This window comes from Monodon monoceros, unplaced genomic scaffold (genome assembly GCF_005190385.1).
Source record: "Monodon monoceros isolate NGI ecotype Baffin Bay Population unplaced genomic scaffold, NGI_Narwhal_1 Super_Scaffold_19, whole genome shotgun sequence".
Classification (NCBI taxonomy): domain Eukaryota; kingdom Metazoa; phylum Chordata; class Mammalia; order Artiodactyla; family Monodontidae; genus Monodon; species Monodon monoceros.
In genome coordinates this window covers 69769905-69786813 of record NW_021703775.1, presented here as the reverse complement: position 1 = coordinate 69786813, position 16909 = coordinate 69769905, and the positions used below count along the sequence as shown (strand labels likewise).

Below are 16909 nucleotides of genomic sequence, written 5' to 3'. Positions count from 1 at the left end.
CTGTATGGGACTCTGCACTTCCCGGACTTGACTATTTCCTTTCCCATGTTAGGGAAGTTTTCAACTATAATCTCTTCAAATATTTTCTCAGACCCTTTCTTTTTCTCTTCTTCTTCTGGGACCCCTATAATTTGAATGTTGGTGCGTTTAATGTTGTCCCAGACGTCTCTGAGACTGTCCTCAATTCTTTTCATTCTTTTTTCTTTATTCTGCTCTGTGGTAGTTATTTCCACTATTTTACCTTCCAGGTCCCTTATCCGTTCTACAGCCTCAGTTATTCAGCTACTGATTCCTTCTAGAGAATTTTTAATTTCACTTATTGTATTGTTCATCATTGTTTGTTTGCTCTTTAGTTCTCCTAGGTCCTTGTTAAACGTTTCTTGTATTTTCTCCATTCTATTTCCAAGATTTGGGATCATCTTTACTATCATTACTCTGAATTCTTTTTCAGGTTGACTGCCTATTTCCTCTTCCTTTGTTTGGTCTGGTGGGTTTTTACCTTGCTCCTTCATCCGCTGCATATTTCTCTGGCTTCTCGTTTTGTGTAACTTATGACCCCTTTGGGGTCTCCTTTTCACAGGCTGCAGGTTCGTTGTTCCTGTTGTTTTTGGTGTCTGCCCCCAGTGGGTGAGGTCGGGTCAGTGGCTTGTGTAGGCTTCCTGATGGAGGGGACTGGTGCCTGTGTTCTGGTGGGTGGGGCTGAATCTTGTCTTTCTGGTGGATGGGGCTGCATGTGGCAGTGTGTTTTGTGGTGTCTGTGAACTTAGAATGATTTTAGGCAGCCTCTCTGCTAATGGGTGGGGCTGTGTTCCTGTCTTGCTAGTTGTTTGGCATGATGCATCCAGCACTGGAGCTTACTGGCTGTTAAGTGGAGCTGGGTCTTAGTGTTGAGACGAAGATCTCTGGGAGAGCTCTCACCAATTGATATTACATGGGGCTGAGAGGTCTTTGGTGGTACAATGTCCTGAACTCGGCTCTCCCACCTTGGAGGCTCAGGCCTTACACCAGGCCAGAGCACCAAGACCCTGTCAGCCACATGGGATGTAAATTAACTGAGTGTGTACTACATCTTCTACCAAAACTGCCATTTCATGAAGAGGCCTCCTAGAATCACCTAGAGAAAACCACCTATGTTTCCTTAAAGGAGTTTTTTTTTTTTTTTCTTATAGGAGTTTTATGGTTTCAGGTCTATGTTCAAGTTTTTAATCTGTAAGCAAAAACATCATACTCTGCAATTCTGCTGCAAAGCTTATAGACTTCCCTGTACTTCTTCCACTACTTGAAGTGGCAGTAGACATTGGGCTGGCTGCAGTATTATTCATCTGTGGCTTAAATGGACAGGTCACTTGCTGGCTTTATTCCAGATAGCTCATCTCTGCTCTAAGAATACTTGTAGACCCGGCTGCACGTCCCACACAGAGAATGTGCGGGTAGAGATGGTGCGGTTTTGGCAGCGGTGGCCCGAGACATGCTTGGAAAGGGGCGGGTGGGGGGCTGAGAGTGTCTAAAGGGAAAGGGTGGCTGGGCGCGGATGGTGGGGGCAAGATGGCACGAGCCTGACTCTCTCTAGATGTTCTACTCTTATTGAATCAGTTTTCAAACTTTAATAGAAAACTACAAGTTTTGTTAATGTTTTCATATTTATTAGCATATATTTTGAATTATATACACTTTTAAGAAATAACTTTGTATCTATTCTTGTTTTTACTTGTGTTTTTTTCCCTCTTTTTCTATTAGATTTAGTGGAGTTATATTTTATCGGTTCTTTTCACTGTACCTGTTTGCAGACATATTGATATCATTTGTGCTTTTATCTTTATTACTTCCTCTATTTTCCTCTTAGAATTTTATCCTCTGCCTATGTATCTTATATTTTATGCTGATTTTTCCATTCTTTTCTGATAATAAAAATATTAAAATTATGCACTTTCCCATAAAGTACTACTGTGGCTGTATAATATATCCCAATATAAAGTACTTCACAACAACAACAAAAATGCAAAAAAACCAAGAAAACAGATTTTTCTTTCATTTCCCTCACCATTTTAACATGTTTAGTAATACTTCTATTACTGAACAACATCAATAAAAATGACTTATCAAAATGTGATTTTCTATTATGATATAACCGGACATCTGAAGCTCACTGGTGTATCACTGTAAGATTGTTGCCGACTCATTCTATTATACACAGTGAATATACACATAGTGTACTTCCTGAGTACAGTTCTAGCATTACTTCTCCTTACCAGCTGCTTGTTTTTAATTTATGACCATGGCATCGTGGAACCAATTGTTTTCTGTCTTCTCATTGGTTTCTGGAAGGTTTTATGACAGCTGCGTACACTTCTTGTATATATATAGGATCACAGATGCGCTTTTTATTTATTATCCTAGTTCCTGGTGTCACCATTTTCTTTCCTACTCTCATTTCCTTTTGTCCCGTTTTATTCGTACACTTTTTTTTTTTTGGCCACACCATGCAGCTTGTGGGATCTCTGTTCCCCGATCAGGGATTGAACCCGGGCCACGGCAGTGAAAGCGCCAAATCCTAACCACTGGACCACCAGGGAACTCCCCATCCACTTATTTTAAATTTTATTTTATCTTGTTGCATTTTATACGTTTAAGTAAGCTAGTTTATATCCCTTCTGGAATAAGATGGGTATAAAATAAATACAATTTACAAAACTAAGAAAGTGACATTCTGGACTTTTCTGGAGTATAAAGTAGCTGATTTATGTAAGTAGGCTTAAAAAGACACTCTGCTATTTAAGATGGGCAAAATCATGGTCCCAGTGCCAAGAAAAATCAATTCAACATGAAAGGCAACTCAAAGCAGTCAGAAAATTCTTTGCCATATCTGTGTTTCCTTTGGAAGGTGATGGAGATGGCCTTCTCTGCTGCTGAGATTCCCCACCATGCCACCATACACCCCTGCCTCCTGGCTCGGAACAAGGCTGACCTGCCTACGTTCCCCGAATGGAGTTACCTTTAAAAATTCTTTGAAGTCTGCATGTTCGTCTGTCTTCTGCTGTAAAAGGGCTGCTCCATTCAGCTGGCAGCTGCAGAACCGGATGTAGGCCTGCATGTGGCACAGCTCAGCCGCCAGGACGTCCCCAATCATCTGCACAGGCATCTTCTCGCCCCCCGTCTTCTTCCGCACTCGCAAGGCCCTGCAACCAGCACACACTCTCACTTCCCATTTCTAACTGAATGTGCTTCGCAAATGAAGGACGAGTACCTTGCGAGACTAACGGTAATGACAACCGGTGAGTTACCTAAAAAGCTCTGGCACCGTGAGGGAAACGTCAGGAGGAGGAGGCAGCGAGGGCTTAAAGCCCTGCCCGCCCAGCCAACCTGGGTGAGCTGCTGGAAAGAAGAAGAAAATGAAGTGTGTGCACTTGGGTGTTCCTAGGTCTTTGGAATTGTTTTGGATTCAGCTTAGTATCTTAGCAAAGTTCCTTTTGAAAATTTTCTAACTTGTTTTCAGTTGAACCAAGAAGAAAGAAATTTCCACCCTCTGTAACGGAAAAAAGGGAGCAGGAGCCCACAGAGGCCACGTGTGGAGGCAGCATTGTTCCCAGAGAGCTGCCGAGCCCCAAGGAGGGCGGAGAGGCAGCAAGCGCTGGGACTGCTCATGCCTCCCCACAGGAGCCTGTCCTCACGGGAGTAAGGGACAGAAAATCACCACAGGGAACGGAATTTCACACTGGACTTAGGAGAGTGCCAGACCAGCCAGTTGTGTCTAGGCCATGAGCTGCAGCTTCTCTCCTGACTCTATCTGATGCAGAGTCAAGTATATTTTGGAACCATATGTTGATATATTGTTTGTTTAATGATTTAACTTTTCCTTTGCTTAATCAAATATTTTCTTTGTTATATTTCTTTACTTCAATAATTATGCATTTCAGAGTTAGAGAGCATTTCATAAAATGATGATAAAATTAAAAGCCTGAGGGAGGGACTTCCCTGGTGGTGCAGTGGTTAAGAATCCGCCTGCCAATGCAGGGGACATGGGTTTGAGCCCTGATCTGGGAAGATCCCACATGCCGCAGAGCAAATAAGCCCATGCACCACAACTACTGAGCCTGTGCTCTAGAGCCCGTGAGCCACAACTATTAAGCCCGTGCACCGCAACTACTGAAGCCTGCGCACCTAGAGCCCAGGCTCTGCAGCAGGAGAAGCCACTGCAATGAGAAGCCCGCGCACCGCAATGAAGAGCAGCCCCTGCTCACCGCAACTACAGAAAGCCCGTGCACAGCAACCAAGACCCAACGCAGCCAAAAATAAAATAAATAAATTTATATTAAAAAAAAAAAGCCCGAGGGAACAGAAAACAGTGAAAGTTCTTTGCTAAGCAGCCCTGGCTGCAGAGTTAGGTATGAGTCTCAGCCCTGGGGCTGGGGGCGTCTCCTGCAACAACAGGTGATGCTCACGACTCACTTCAGCAGCTTCGTGTTCGACATGATGAGCTCCTTCCAGTTAACAAAGATCAAGGCCGTTTCTCCTTCAGTGAGAAAACCTGGTTCTGCCATTCGTTTCTGAAAAACCTAAATTCAGAACACAAGGGAAAGAAGTCAGCTCAAGTGCAGTACACAGGCTGTGTGGTCTAAATAACACATTATCTTCGGGCTGCCCTGGTGGCCCAGTGGTTGAGAGTCTGCCTGCCGATGCGGGGGGACGCGGGTTCGTGCCCCGGTCCAGGAGGATCCCACATGCCGCGGAGCGGCTGGGCCCGTGCGCCCTGGCCGCTAAGCCTGTGCGTCCGGAGCCTGTGCTCCGCAACGGGAGAGGCCACAGCAGTAAGAGGCCCGTGTACCGCGAAAAACAAAACAAAACATTATCTTCATACACTAAAACTAGGAAGATCATGGCACTTTTAAATAAACATATTGTGACTGTTAAATTTTAAATTGCAAAATTTCCCTACTTTTTGCTACTTCGTCTCCTATCAGGGCTGATTTTAAGGACTGAATCCAGCAGTCTCATCAAGAAGAGGAGATTCTCATACCTACCTCCTCAGGGTCTTATACAGGTTAAATAAACCATGGGCATAAAGCACCCACACACTGGAAGAGCCTGCAGAACTGAGGGAGCATGACCGTTGTCAGGCTGAGCACCTCAGGGGTCTGGAAGCAGTTTGTGAGAAGTGCACCAGAAGAAAGAGTGATGCCTTATCCTATCCTCAAGACTGGCCACCAAGCACATGTGGATTTCAGGGGTTAAATGATAACACTTTGGTAATCCGTAGCACTTAAGGTTTCACAAAGTTCTGATATGCACATACATGCATATGCTTGTGTGTGCGTACATGCACACGTGTGTGTGTGTGGGTTTCTCAATTAACTTCATAGATGATGTAGGTCATGCTGAGTCAGGTATTATTATTCCCAATTGACCCATGAAGAACTAAAAGCTGAGAGAGTAATTTGCTCAAGGTCACAAAGCTAGAACGTGGAGGAGCCAGAACTAAAACAACTTTTTGATTCTAAGTTCAAGTTTCCACTAAACAACTAGGGAATGACTTTAAAAGCCTTAAGGAAATGGTGAAGTCATCTGAGACAACTCTTCTCACGTGAAATCTCTCCAAAATACACATGACATTACCCTCCATTGAAACTGTTCTAAATTAATGTTTACTTACTGCACTGAATTGAACCTGGATTCAGAGAACTCAGATAAAAGTGCTATGAACTAACGTCTCTAAACCTCTACGGTTCCAGAATCAGACTGAAGATGTCTGGACACTCCTGTGAGAGAGAGCCCTGGAAACAAGGTCGACCTGCTCTGAGGTTGCTCCTGAAGGACAGGGAAAGTGTCTGATGTCGGTTCTTTCACTCGCTGATTAATTTATGTTACTGTTTATTCGTTCTATCTGCCTGCTTTGTGCCAGCCTCAGTGAGGTAAGCAGAGGGTGAGATGGCTGGGTCCTCTGGGGCCCTCCATGGCAACGGTAATGAGAAGCCCTTGCCTGTGGGCAGTGCTTTTTCCCCTAACCCCCTGACCCCAACATGATGCCTCACCCCTCAGAGTGTCTTGTGAGGTGCACTGAGAATAACCAAGCCCACGTGGTTAAGAGGCTGGCCTGAGATGGGGAAAGCACCTGGCCCCCATTCACCTTCTGTGCTAGTCAGAGCGGTTCTCCACACCCATTTACAACCACTTAGGACTGGAATCTGACCGGCAGCAGGGCTGACACTTGTAGGGGTTAATCAAAAGGATGGGCTTTTCTTACAGGCCATCCATCCTGGTGAGAGAAGTGCAGACAGACATAAACACACCTAGCCACACATAAATTCAGTCCTGTTGGGAAGGCCTGTAAAGGGCCAGGCTACGTTTGGGGTGTAGGACGAAGGACACACAGTCTCTGCCCTCAGGAGCTCACAGCCTGGGGGAAGATAGACGTTATCAACCGAGAAGTGCAGGACAGTGAACGTCTGAGAGGAGCAAGTGTGCCATGTCTGAGATCCCAGCCCGAATTCAGGGGAGAGAATGCATCGGGGGCAGGCCTTGCTGGGGCAGATGCAGGACTCAGCTTCTGCACCGTGTGTTCTCAAGGTCACGACCACGTAAACAGTGCACCTGCTGGGCCTGAGTGGGGACACCTGTTCTCTTTAAGTTTTTTTTAAACTGGTCTCATCTGAGGGCCTTGACAAATTTTTGTGGGAACTGAAAGCCATGGAAACAAAAGCATAATAAAAGTATAAAATTTTACTTTGCTCAAACGCGAACCATTTAAAAGTGCCACTCTAATGGCCGTTGTCTGCTTCGGGGTCGCTGGCAACATTAATAGTCACAACACAGTAAATATATGAGATTTGGGAGCTACTTTACAGTACACTGTTTGGTTTTCCAAACTGACATAAAGGCTAGGTGAACACCCCCACTGCCTCACAATTCCTCTGGAAATCATTAAACTTTATGAAAGCGTCAGGTGCCAGAAGAGCGGTGCAGACATCGTCCGTCAGAGAAAAGTCTGAGGCAGATACATTTGCTGGAGAGTCTTCCCACCTACTCCGTACCCTGGTCTTTCCTGATGGGGCCTCTACCACATCCGACTGAGGCACTGAGTGCCTTTTCTCTCTCTCTTCACTCTGAATTACCTAATCTGGAGAAAGAGCCGACTTGAGATCTTCAAGGCCTCTCCAAGGGTCAGAGGAAGCATTCTGAGGGTGTGAGCGCTCCCGTCACTGCCTGAGAATTCATTGGTCAAAGGTGATACCTCGCTATGAGGCCCCACCCCCTGAGCAGCCGGCGGCACCCGCGGCGCCCTCACCTCCACGACGAGCTGAAGGTCATCCACGTACCGCTCCTCAGTCTCCATCAGCTCATGGATGTAGCCCTGCCTTTTCCTCTCCACTGGCTGCATGGTGTCCAGGGTTTGGAGATCTGCACACCCTGTGGAAAAGCAGGCTAGAGTTTCAAAATATAATTTTATCTTCCTCGGAGAAAACAGACATGAACCGTCAGATACACGGGGTTTGCAAATGTTGCCGGGAAAGAACCACGTGGCCTGCCAAAGGGCCCTGGGACTTGGGCGAACAGCGCACACCTGCGGAAGCGGGATTAACCACCGGCCACTCCAGAGCTCCAGAGCCGCAAATTAGCAACACCTGTAACTGGTTGCAACACCTGCAATGCTTGGTATGGTCCCAATTTCTTTTCCAAATAAGTAATGACAGAATGAAGGATTTGCAGAAATGGTCTCAAAGAAACCAGAACTGTGCGGAGGGAGCCTTGTGAAGAATCTATGCTATTCTCACCATCCTGAGACATTTTCAAAGCACTGTAATGATTAAGTGAATCAAATGCTGGAGACCAGTGTTTTCCAAACTGCAGGTCATGAGCTATTGGTGGGCCATTCTATCGATTTTTTAAAACAAAAACAAAACAAAATAAATAACTAGAAACTACCACGTGCACAGGATCTGTCAGTATTGTACTGTGAAAATTTTTAGTTAGGTATGTATTTGAGGATGTAAAATGTATTTCTTACTGTGAGCCACTGTTTAAAAAATGTTTGAGAAACACTTCTCTAGATTTCTCAAAGTTAAGTGCTCAGTTAGGAAACCTGAAGTCTCCAGGGCCCAGCAGTTCCCAGCAAGAGCACTGTCTTAACCCACTGGAACAAAGAACTGGTGGTTTGGGGTACACTGCAGCCATGGGGGCTTTGAGGGCAGTCCCCAGCCATCTCGCATGGCATCAGAGTAAGAAGTACCATAGTCACTTCGGATCAATGTACAGGCACATGGGAGCTGAGTTCACTGTCACACTGGGAAGTGACGTTAACCCAGAGTCATGCAATAAGAAGCTGAGGGCCTGCCAAAGGCCCAGTGGGAGGGGAAACGCCTCAGAAAGCCCTTCCTCAGGCAAAAAGAAAAAGCAGGTAGGTGCCCAGCAAGGGACAACATGAGGCGGTAGCAGTGCACGTCCGAAGCGGGAGAGATGGGGAGGCAACACGAAGGTTTGGGGAGCAGAGGACACAGGAGCAGGGCTGGCCCTGCGGGGCCTCCGCAGCCCGCAGTGTTCGGACCGAGGCAGACGCCCTGCACGGGGACAAAGGCGCAGAGCCACAGAGGCGGAAAACGCCAGGATCAGACTGGCCTTTTTAAGTGGGGGCTTCTCTTCGTGACTGTTTTTGATTTTTTATGTATTTTGTATAGATTTGGGCTTTCAGAGAGTCCTCACGAAGACAACTGTTCTATTTTCTGCACATGCTGCCGACAGCTTTAAAAAAAATTACTCCCACAGTCAAACAAAAATTGAATAAGGCAAAAGTCACGTTTGGTGCTACCAAGATGAAATCGCAGTGCCACTCATGTTCAGACTCATCCAGCTTTTCTGGGGACTGTGTTCCATCCTGTTCTGCCAAGGAGACCTGCAGGAATGAGCGAGAGCTAGGGATGAGCAAGGATAACACAGGCCCCTGCCTGACCCGGCGGTGTGCAGCCAGGCGGCTGGATGCCAAGGCCGACGCCTGATGGGGAATGTTGCTGATCACGTGGCCATCCAGCTGACACTGGTGGGGCAATCGCAGCAGTCTCTAAGGTTGCCCTAGCTCTTTGCTAGTGGTTTACAAATCTCGGTCCTTCACATTCTGCCACATCCACATAGTATCTCTACTATTATTTATGTAATTTTTTTTTCATGTTTGAGCTAAATGTCTATGAAATCATGGGTTTGATGTGATGGTTATGTTTCTTCTAATAGTAACTACCATAAACATATAACTATTAAAATAATTCGAGTCCTCCTGGGCACTATTTTGTGGGCCATTGTGTTGTGCACCACTGGGATATCACACTTTGGGAATCGATGATTGATGTTAAAACCCACAAGTATTGGCCTATCTATTCAGTATCTTGGGATAATAGGAAAAGTCTCAGGTAGTTTATCGTTTCTAAGGCTGGGACGTACATGACATTAGCTTAATCGGGATGAATGTGGGACAATCCTTGTACTCCAACCCTAGCTGACACCTCTGCATTTCATTACAATGTTTCTTAAATTTTTATTCTCCAAGTTTCCAACCTGACCCCTATCCCCACTTTCAGATGCTCTCACCTCTGACATCAGGGGAAAAAAAATAAAGCCATGATGCCCCTTCCACTTCCAGCCCCATCTTCCTGCTCACTCATCCCTGTACTTCCTTCCCGTGTCAGGGGGTGAGGGGATCCTACTTCTTCTAAAGCCAGCATCCCTAACCCGCCCTCTCCTGCAGGACCCTTCCCTGCCCTTCACACTTCCATCTTCAGTCTTCACTGGTCCCTCTAGTCCATGAACATGATTATGTGTCCCTCCTACCACAATATGTAAAACAAACAAGCACCCTTCCTGCAACCCTGCTCCCTCCACAAACACCTGTCTCTAGTCTCACTGCCAAATGTCTGACAGTAGAGGGGTCTGACACTCATTCCCCCCGCCCACAGCTCTCTCTGTCACTTCTCCAACTTAAGGTACTCTGGTTTCTCTCCCACCACTCCACTGACACTGCTCTTGTGAAGGTAATGATGACCTTGAGCATCGCCAAATGCAGAGACCCCCCCTTGGGAGCTGGCGTCCTCCTGCACCTGCCCAGAGCCCTGACACCTGTGATGAGCTGCTGCTTCCAACACTCGAATCTCTCCCTCAGCCTCTGTCACTCTCTTCCTCCTGGTGTTTCCTTCTGCATTTCTGCCTCTGCCTGCCTCCAGGCTCTCTGGTCCCCCCAATCCAGCAAATACTATAATGTATTCCTGGCATTCCTGACCTGCAAGGTCAAACGAATCTGGCTTTGCATTTCTCTGCCAGGGTCACAAGGCACATCCGCATACTATGCTCTGAGAAACCCTGCTCTAAAGAAACATTTGAGTGAACCCAGAGTTCCCAACACTGATTTGACCATAGAACCCTCTGTTTTGAGGGGAGAGTGAATCTTTTGAGAACTGAGGAATTAGGGTTTGTGGATAGAATACACCCCTCTGCCATCCTCTACACCTGCACTGTCCAATACAGCAGCCATTAGCGACATGTGACTACTGAGCACCTGAACCACGGCCAGTCCGAACAGAGAAGAGCTGTAAGTGTAAAATATACACTGGATTCCAAAGACCCAGTAGAAACATCCTAGAATGTAAAATAATGCATCAGTACAAAAATTATTATACCGATTACACCTTGAAATGATAATATTTTGGATAATGCTGGGTTAAGTAAAAATAATTATTAAAATTAATTCCATCTGTTTCTTTTTACTTTTTAAAATGTAGCTGCTGGAAAATTTTAAATTACATATGGGCTTGTATTTGTGACTTACATTATATTTATATTGAACAGCTCAAGCCAGCCTCTACATTTTTTATCATGTTCTTTTCCTGACAGAATGTTCAATGACTTCTGTTTTTTGCAGAATGAAGTCCTAGCTCGGGGGGAGCACAGGGCTCCAGAGTCTCCGTAATGCAGCAGCAGCCTGCCTCTGACCATGCAGTCCACCTTCTACCCACCCTGGCCTGGGCTCGGTCCTCATGATGTGCTGTACAAACCGTCCACGGCCTGGCTGTTTCCACTCCTGTTGTTGCCTCTGTCCATGGCCCTTCTCTGCACAGAAGCCATCTCACTACCCCTTCACATGCAGCTCACATGATCCTACTCTGGGGAAACCTTATCCATCCCCGTCCCCAGACTGCCTCTCCTTCGTGTTTTCATGGTACTGGCTTGCATCTATATTTTAAATACTTCCCACAATGTAATGTGTATTGTAGTTCTTCTGTATATAGTTACTATGTCCTTCTCTCCCAGTGGAGGTTAGGGACTGTGTCTAACACAGTCCACAATATCACACTTAGCAATGTTTTGACCACCGAGGTCAGGAAATATTTGTTGAGTAGAAGACTATTGTGTTGTCCCCAGACCCATTTCTCACCTTTCCCCTGCTCTGCTCCATACTGCAAGGAGGCCAACCTCTAAGGCTACTTTTGTAAGCTCTTTTCTTAGTTGACTTCTGCCTGGGCTTGGGTAATGAGAGGAGACTGAAGACTACAGGGTGGACTAGGGAAAGAGTCCTCCTGCCAGAATGGTGAGATGCCAAGAAAGCATTTAGTCCCTGCTGGGTAAAGAACAGAAATGCTGGGGCTGCATCTCACATAAATTTGGAGTTCAAGAATTCCGCAACTGATGAATTAACACAAAAATTGGTCCCTGGCTGGTGATAACTTCAGGGTGCTTGGCCAGAGAAAATGTACAACTGGTCTGGAGGGTCACTCTCACAACCTTGGTTCCACAGGATTTACAGAGAAAAACTAAGTCTCGCTAAAGATGAGTTCAAAGTAAAAAATTACAAAAAACAAGGAACAATCCACCATTCATAAAAAACTGAGGATTAGAGCAAAAGGAGATGTAAAATATATATGTTTAAAATAGCTTGAGACATATATGAAGGATTTGAAACCCTAATTAGAGTCTAAAAAACCCAACAGGAAGATTTGAAACAGAAACAAATAAAAAGGTAAATATTATCAAGGAAATAATAATAGATGAGGCAGCAGATCAAACACATTGGAGGAAACAATTAGTAAATCTGAAAACAGAGCTGAAGAAATTACTTAGAATGCAGCTCAGAAAGACAAAAAGATGGAAAACATAAAATGAAAGCTAAAAGATACAGAGGATGGAATGACAAGGCCCAACATACATCTAATGGGAGTCTAGGAGGGGAGAACAGAAAGAAAGGGAAGGGGTAATAACTGAGATTATAATGGTTGAGAATTTTCTAGAGTTGACGAAAGATATAACTCCACAGATTCAGGAGGAAAAATGATTCCTGATTAGGGAAAAATATAAAAATAAACCCATACCTAGACTGTAAAACACCAAGGAAGAAAAAATTTGTTGAAATAGTAAGAAAGAAAGAGCAGAATAACTATACAGGAACAGCAATCCAGACTGGCTGCACACAACTCAACCCAACAATAGGGAGTGTTGAGAAAAAATAACTGTCAACCTAGAATTCTAATTACACTATTGTTCACGGAAGAGGGAGAAATAAAGGCATTTTCAGGCAAAGTTTGACAGCATTTACCACTAGCAGATTTGACTAAAGGAACCATTAAAAAAAATGTACTTTGAAAAGGAAAAACAGAGATGTAAGGAGTGGTAGAAAAAAAAGTAAGAAAAAGGAATGGTGAGCAAAAATACCAGGAATTATGTGAAAAAAAATTATTGACAGTAAAAATAACAATAATAATAATAAGTAAGTTGGTGGGATAAATTCAATGTTAATTTTTAAAAAAGAAGCAAAGAAAATGCATGGTAAATATAAAATGTCAAATAAGATAGATATAAATAAAAGTATAAAATAGTTCTAATAAATGTAAGTGGCTAAATCTGTCAGTTAAAAGAGAGACTCTAGATTGGACAAAAGAATTCAGCTAGATGCTATTTACAAGACACCAGAAACGTAAAGTTACAGAAATGTTAGAAGTAAAGGGCTGTGGACTTCCCTGGTGATTCAGTGCTTAAGAGTCCATCTTCCAATGCAGGGGATGCGGGTTCAATCCCTGGTCAGGGAACTGAGTTCCCACATGTCATAGGGGAACTAAGCCTGTGCGCTCTAGAGCCTGAGTGCCACAACTAGAGAGCCCACGTGCTGCAACTCCTGAGCCTGTGCACTCTGGAGCCTGCATTCCACAACTAGAAAGCCCGTGAAGCGCAAGTACTGAGCCCGCGTGCTCTAGAGCCCCCACACCACGACTAGGAAGAAGCCCATGCACCGCAGTGAAGAGCCCACATGCTGCAACAAAAAAAAAAGATCCCGCGTGCTGCAACAAAGATCCCATGTGCCTCAACTAAGACCCAACGCAGCCAAATAAATAAATAAATAAAGACCTAAAAGAAAAAAAGTAAAGGGCTGCAAAAAACTATACGAATGCAAAATATAAAAGAGCAGTGGGGGAGGATTCATTAGCAACAGACAAACTAGGCTTCCAAGGATCTGTATAAGATGACATCACAAAACCTCATGGAAATATAATAACTCTTATTTGCAACTAATGGGAGAGCCTCAAAGTGTGAAATGAAAAACTGATAGAATTACCTCCCTGATAAATTGGGAGATTGGGATTGACATATACACGCTACTATATATAAAATAGATAACAATAAGAACCTGCTGTATAGCACAGGGAACTCTACTCAATACTCTGTAATGGCCTATATGAGAAAAGAATTTTAAGAAAAAGTGGATATATGTATACGTATAACTGATTCACTTTACTGTACACCTGAAGCTAACACAACAGGTGGATTGACACTTTCCTTCTTCTTACACCTCACATTCAACCCACCTGTGGCTCTATCTTCAAAATAGATAATAGTGGTCCATAATCTGACCACTTCTTACCTCATCCACCACTGTCATTGTGATCCAAGCCACTGCCATCTTTTGCCTGGATTGCTGAACGAACCTCCTAACAGGTCTCTTTGCTCTGACCCCTGCCCCCCAACCTCCAGATTAATCTAGCAAGCCAGCGCTATCCTATTAAAACACAGCAGATCATGTCACTCCTTTGATCAAAACCCTTCAATGGGTCCTTCTCACTCTGAGCAAAAGCCAAATTTCTTACAATCAGCCCACAAGAACCTAAACGGCCTCCCCCATCTCCACAGATACCTCTCTGTCCTCATTTCCTCATCCTCTTGCTCCTCCCTCGTTCCAGCCACACCGGCCTCTGTGCTGTTCCTCAAGCATTACGGGCATGCTCTTTGCATGTGCTGTTCCCTCTGCCTAGAATGATCTTCCAGGTATCCACATGGCTTCCTCCAGATAGTCATCACATCTTTCAAGTCTTGGCTCACATGTCACCACTTCAGAGAAGCTTTATCTGAGTAACCTGTTTAAAATTGAAATCCCTCTGGATCCACCTCTCCCTGCCCAGTACTCCCTTTCCCTAACCTGCTTTATTTTTCTAAGATACTACATACTTATTTGTTTTGTTTGTTTTCTGTCTTACCCTACTCAAATGTCAGCTCCAAGAGGGCAGGAATTTTTGTCCATTTTATAATCTGCTATGTCCCCCGTGCCTGACACATAATAGGTTTTCAACAAGTATTTACAGAATGTGATATGAAGATACACTCTGAGATAGTACATTGATATTACCTATAAGCAGTCAGAGAGAATGATGAAAACTTCCTGGGAAGTTCTTTCTGGCAGACAGGAAGAATGGGAAAGTAGGAAAAATGAGAGATCATGGCTACTACCAGGTCAAAGTTCCCAGAGGAATAATTAGCGGTAGGCTGGGCCACAAGGCCCCCGACACTTGTGTTTAGGATGTGGAGACTGAGAGACAAAACATGCATAATGAATAATGGTTATGAAAACTGTGTCCCACTACAGCTGGGAACCACCGTTCTAAATTACAGTGCAAGTAAGCAAACAAGAGAGCTTAGAAAGGAGGAGAAAGATCTGCGAAGATTCCAAAAAGTGAAGGACAAAAGGCAATTTGTGATGACTGCTACAAAGAGGGCTTGTTCAGATTATGTCATAAAGTCCCAGAATAGTCCTTGCCCATTCTGAGGAGACCAACGCCTCTGAACAATGCTATTCTCTGTGTGCCCAAAATTAAGAGCCAGAGTATCACATAATGGTTTTCAGTCTCACTGTGTTTAAGCTCAGTGAAAAGATGAGATTTTAACAGTAAATCCAGACGACTCAACTGCATGCATTTTCTGAAGGCTGCCTTTAATACTCAAGTTTTATCAGGGCGCTGGAAATTACTGGGTATCTTGTTTCGTAAGAGAATAGACTTTTATCCGCTTGGCAAATATTTACTGAGTGCAAACTGTGTACCAGGTGGCACCATGAAGCCATACATATTTGCGGTTTCGTTTTTGGAAATTTAAATAATTCTTGAACAAGTTTTTGTGTCTTTTTTGATGCCTGTTAAGTTCTATGTCATCAGGTGTTAGGTTGCTTGTTTAAGCACAAAAAGGGCTATTTGTGTTATAAAATTGGGCTGTTTGTGTGATTCTAATGCTGCAGACCATCAGAAAGCAAAATATTTGACTATCAGAAAACAGACACATTCTAGAACTTACAAAAGCAGCTCTGTTGATAAATGCAAGTGGATTTGCATTTACCAAAAAACCACAATTTTTTATTTTTATTTTTGAATCTACGGTAAAATGTTATAAGCCTAAAGACAGCAAAGACCCCCCCAACAGTAGACAAAAGTGCAGATTTTGGCCTCAGAAAGCAATTAGTTCAAGCTGATTTTTGCATCACCTTCTAGTCTGCCAGACTTGACCCTGTATCACTGACTCAGCTATTAATGTGCTATTCAGAATACAGAATATTACGAAGAGATGTCACGAAACAACAGTTTCTTCATGTTCACCCAGCACAGAACTTCGTTTTAACAATACGAATAACCAACATGTGTGTCACAGTTTACAACCTCTGATCAATTGTCTGATTAACAAATATAACTTTGACTCCTACTGTATAAATACATGGAGAATCTGAGGCTTTGGTGGTTAAGTAACTTACTGTAGAATTCAGAGCCACTAAATACCTAAATCTAGGTCTCTTGATTCAAGTCTCACACTTTGAAATGCCAGGCCACTTCAAATGGTGCTTACACTGCAATCCTATTTGAGGTGAAACTCTGACAACAGTGTGTACAAACCTAACCTGGTCTTATGCTTGTTGAACTGAATTCTAGAGGAAAAAAGGTTTTAGTATAAATACCTGGAATGCCAAAGAGCCCAAAGCACTGAAAACCAACAGGGCCCTTATTCGCCTTTAACTCTTTTTTGTGTCTACGTAACATAATTGGTCCCTTTACATACCCTTCTACTTGGTTGCATATGTGATTAACAACTTGTATCTAACAGCTAATTTCAAATAGACTGTACCCTTCAGTGCTCTGTATCAAGATGCCAATTACCACAGTACTGACCTGGGGCAACAGGGGTTTCATATGCACATATGTTTTTTTCTTGGTATTACTAAGCAGACTGCTACACCTCTACTTTACCCAATGGTATGATTATACAACCCATATTTTCCAGCTTGTTTATGACTACATAATACTATGCCCAAACTGCTGAGTCTAGGACACACTAACTCTATAGCACTGCCTGACTCTGATTTCGTGGTGGTTAACAGATGACCACTGGTGACACAGGGATCCCAGTAGCAGGTCCTCCCAGTACCTTGAAATGTAACTTGACCAGCCTGGATTCATTTAAAGAATGAATTAGTTAATTCTCTTTACTTTCTTCTCACCTATATCTTGGAATTTAATGATGATTGTTCTAATTTTATGATCTGAAGTAACAGCAACTCCAAGTTAGTGAGAAGTGGCTAAGAGCACCAGCTTTGGAGTCAGATGCTGACTCAGGTTTTAACTCCATCACTTACTAACCC

At 43.9% G+C, this 16909-nt stretch overlaps 1 protein-coding gene across 5 annotated transcripts in view; it reads right to left on the bottom strand.

The window, feature by feature from the left end:
- Positions 1-16909, bottom strand: part of ITSN2 (intersectin 2) — a 160217-nt gene that overhangs the window by 15166 nt on the left and 128142 nt on the right. For all 5 annotated transcript variants that reach the window (XR_003794872.1, XM_029231744.1, XM_029231742.1 and 2 more), the window contains 3 exons: positions 7280-7401; positions 4447-4553; positions 2993-3176 (listed from right to left, as the gene is read on the bottom strand). Coding sequence is in view for 4 of the 5 variants with exons in the window: in XM_029231744.1 (XP_029087577.1) it covers positions 2993-3176; positions 4447-4553; positions 7280-7401 (413 nt within the window). In the remaining variant the exon portion in view is untranslated. The remainder of the gene's footprint in view (positions 1-2992; positions 3177-4446; positions 4554-7279; positions 7402-16909) is intronic.